General features: G+C 53.4%; 1 protein-coding gene across 1 annotated transcript in view; it reads left to right on the top strand.

Annotated features, from left to right (window-relative positions):
- Positions 1-2412, top strand: part of focad (focadhesin) — a gene marked incomplete at its 5' end in the record, with an annotated part of 14490 nt that overhangs the window by 8368 nt on the left and 3710 nt on the right. The window contains 8 exons of the mRNA XM_005754150.2: positions 13-251; positions 326-415; positions 599-746; positions 1237-1356; positions 1433-1555; positions 1655-1732; positions 2059-2130; positions 2242-2344. Coding sequence (XP_005754207.1) covers positions 13-251; positions 326-415; positions 599-746; positions 1237-1356; positions 1433-1555; positions 1655-1732; positions 2059-2130; positions 2242-2344 — 973 coding nt within the window. The remainder of the gene's footprint in view (positions 1-12; positions 252-325; positions 416-598; positions 747-1236; positions 1357-1432; positions 1556-1654; positions 1733-2058; positions 2131-2241; positions 2345-2412) is intronic.

A 2412-nucleotide genomic window follows, 5' to 3' on the forward strand; every position in this document is an offset into this window, starting at 1 on the left:
CGGCCTCCTCAGCGCTCCTACTCGGGTGAGAACACAGCGAGCACCATAGCGCGCTCCTGTGCAAGCCTCGCCCTGTCGCTGCTCGTCTCCGTGCTCGTGGTGTGGCAGCGGGACAGTCTGACCCACATCCTGTTGGCACTGCGGGCCGGCCTCCCGGGCTCCCCCGCCGCAGACGACTCCCAGGCCATCCAGTTCCACTCCGGGCTCGGTCTGGGCATGGTGCTGTCCACCCTGCTGCACCAGCGCCTCAGGTACAGTCTGCAGGAGGAGATTCTGATGTGAACCAACAGCGTAACGGTTACTGACTGCCTCTGTCCTCTGTCAGTGATGAGTCTGCTCAGAAGGATGCTGATCTCCTCTTCGGCCCTCTGGATGCTCTGGAAAGTTCCTCTTTCAACCCCAACCTGGAATACAAGTAGGTCCTCTTATGAATAGAGTAAATGCACACTGACATCACACGGTTGGTTTATGCTGCTGCTCGTTTGGCACATTTACTCTTTTTCACAGACACATCTGGAAGCATGTTAGGATATTCAACAGTGAAACAGGGGTTAGCATGTTAAACGTGGTCTCTCCATGTTCTGCCTTCTTTCCTCAGCACTGGCTGCATACTGGGTCTGGGGCTAGTGCTGTCTGCCCTCTGCAGCAGTGGACAGAGGAGTCGACACGTCCGTGTCAGCCTAACGCTCGACAAGCTGCTGGCCAACCTGCAGGACTGCAGTGGGCGGGGACGCATGGAGCAGGAGGTAAGCACCCTGCACACGGCTCGCACGCCGACACAGAGCGAGGTCCTGAATCTGATACAGGATCAAGTCTTTGATTGTACCTGTCTGCTCACACACGCTTGTGATAGAAGAAGCTGAGATAGTACTTAGTTCTGTCCAGATCTTTGATGAATTATCTACTAAAGACAGTTTCTGCTACATGAAGAGTTAAAACTTTGAGCCTGATGGTGATGTGTGAACTTTGACCTGTGACCTCGAAGCACTAAAATGGTGCATCTTATGATCTTTACTGTACGACTGGAACAGATTCGGCTTGTATAAGCTGTAAAAACGTGTCGTCGTGACCTTGTAGAGCAAATAAAAAGTGTAACACAGATAAGCTTTGTTTACAGCTGTCCAAGGTGGAGACGTTGCTCGGCCAGTGTGGGGTGAAGGCTGAAAACTGTGTGCCGTATAAAGCTTTCACTGACCTCCACGTGTGGTGTGTGTGTGTGTGTGTGTGTGTGTGCAGGTCTTGGCGTACTCTGTGGCGTGCGTGAGCGTTTCAGCGTTCAGCGCAGGTCTTATTGACGCCGCCAAGGCGGAGGAGGTGATGGACACGCTGCGCAGCCTGACTGAGGAGAGCCAGCAGGTCAGTAGGTACCTGATGGGGGTCATTCTGGCTCCAGCAGCTCTTTGTGGTTTTATTGATGACCCTGTGTCCCCAGACCCCGGGCTTCTCCCTGGCTCTGGGGTTAGCGGTCCACGGGCTGTCGGTGTGCGGCCACGGCAAAGCAGAGCACATCCACCCTCACCTGCTCGCAGCCTGGATCAAAATCTTACTGGCTGAGGTACAAAACCTGACGTTCATGTTCATGTAAACGATGTCCAATCACGTGAAATGATGTTTGGGGTCCCAGCGCTGACCTCCGTGCTGCCTTCGTTTACAGGGCTGTCCCACCATGCAGCGGCTGGCTGCTGTCAACGGGCTGGTGGCTTTGGTGGGGTCAGAGAGTTACCTCATTCAGGTGAGACGCCTGCAGCTGAGCAGCATCAGCATGTGCTTCACTCAGTCCCTGAAAACATGTCGTCACCTGCTGCTGTTTCTCAGGATGTTTGTTTGGTGGTTTCAAGCATGTGGAGCCATAGAGCATCCAGCTCATGTGACCCTGTAAGGTTTTAGGAATCACCATGGTTACCATAGGAACACACTGGCAAACCCAGCATTTAAAAAGATGTGACAGAAGTGCAGATGTGTGTCTCATGTGAAGTGTCCCCGTGTTCACAACGAGATGCAGACACACCTTAGTTGCAGCTAAAGTTACCGACTGATGCTGATTCTCCTCTGATGCAGCTGAAGAGTGAGACGGAGCTCGTGTCCAAGCAGCACAACAGGCTGAATGAAGTTATTCGGGCCGTCACACAGGTCAGAGTTTACTTATCAAATATGACTTCACTCCCATTACTACACACCGTACTTCCCCTCGCCTCACCTCGGAGCGTCTGTTTCATCCTGTTGTCGGCTCTCTGGGTGCAGATCGTCACGTTCTCTGGAGCCATCGGTTTGCAGTCCAACAGCGCCTGCTTGCTGGGACATTTGCATCTGGCCCACATCTGCAGCAGTCACAGTCACACAGCAGGTAACACAGGTGTCAGTGGGCGGAGCAGAGCTGGATGCAGCGTTAGTGAGAATGACACACACACACAC

Source organism: Pundamilia nyererei, unplaced genomic scaffold, assembly GCF_000239375.1.
Source record: "Pundamilia nyererei isolate P.nyererei 1_Seehausen unplaced genomic scaffold, PunNye1.0 scaffold00512, whole genome shotgun sequence".
Lineage (NCBI taxonomy): Eukaryota > Metazoa > Chordata > Actinopteri > Cichliformes > Cichlidae > Pundamilia > Pundamilia nyererei.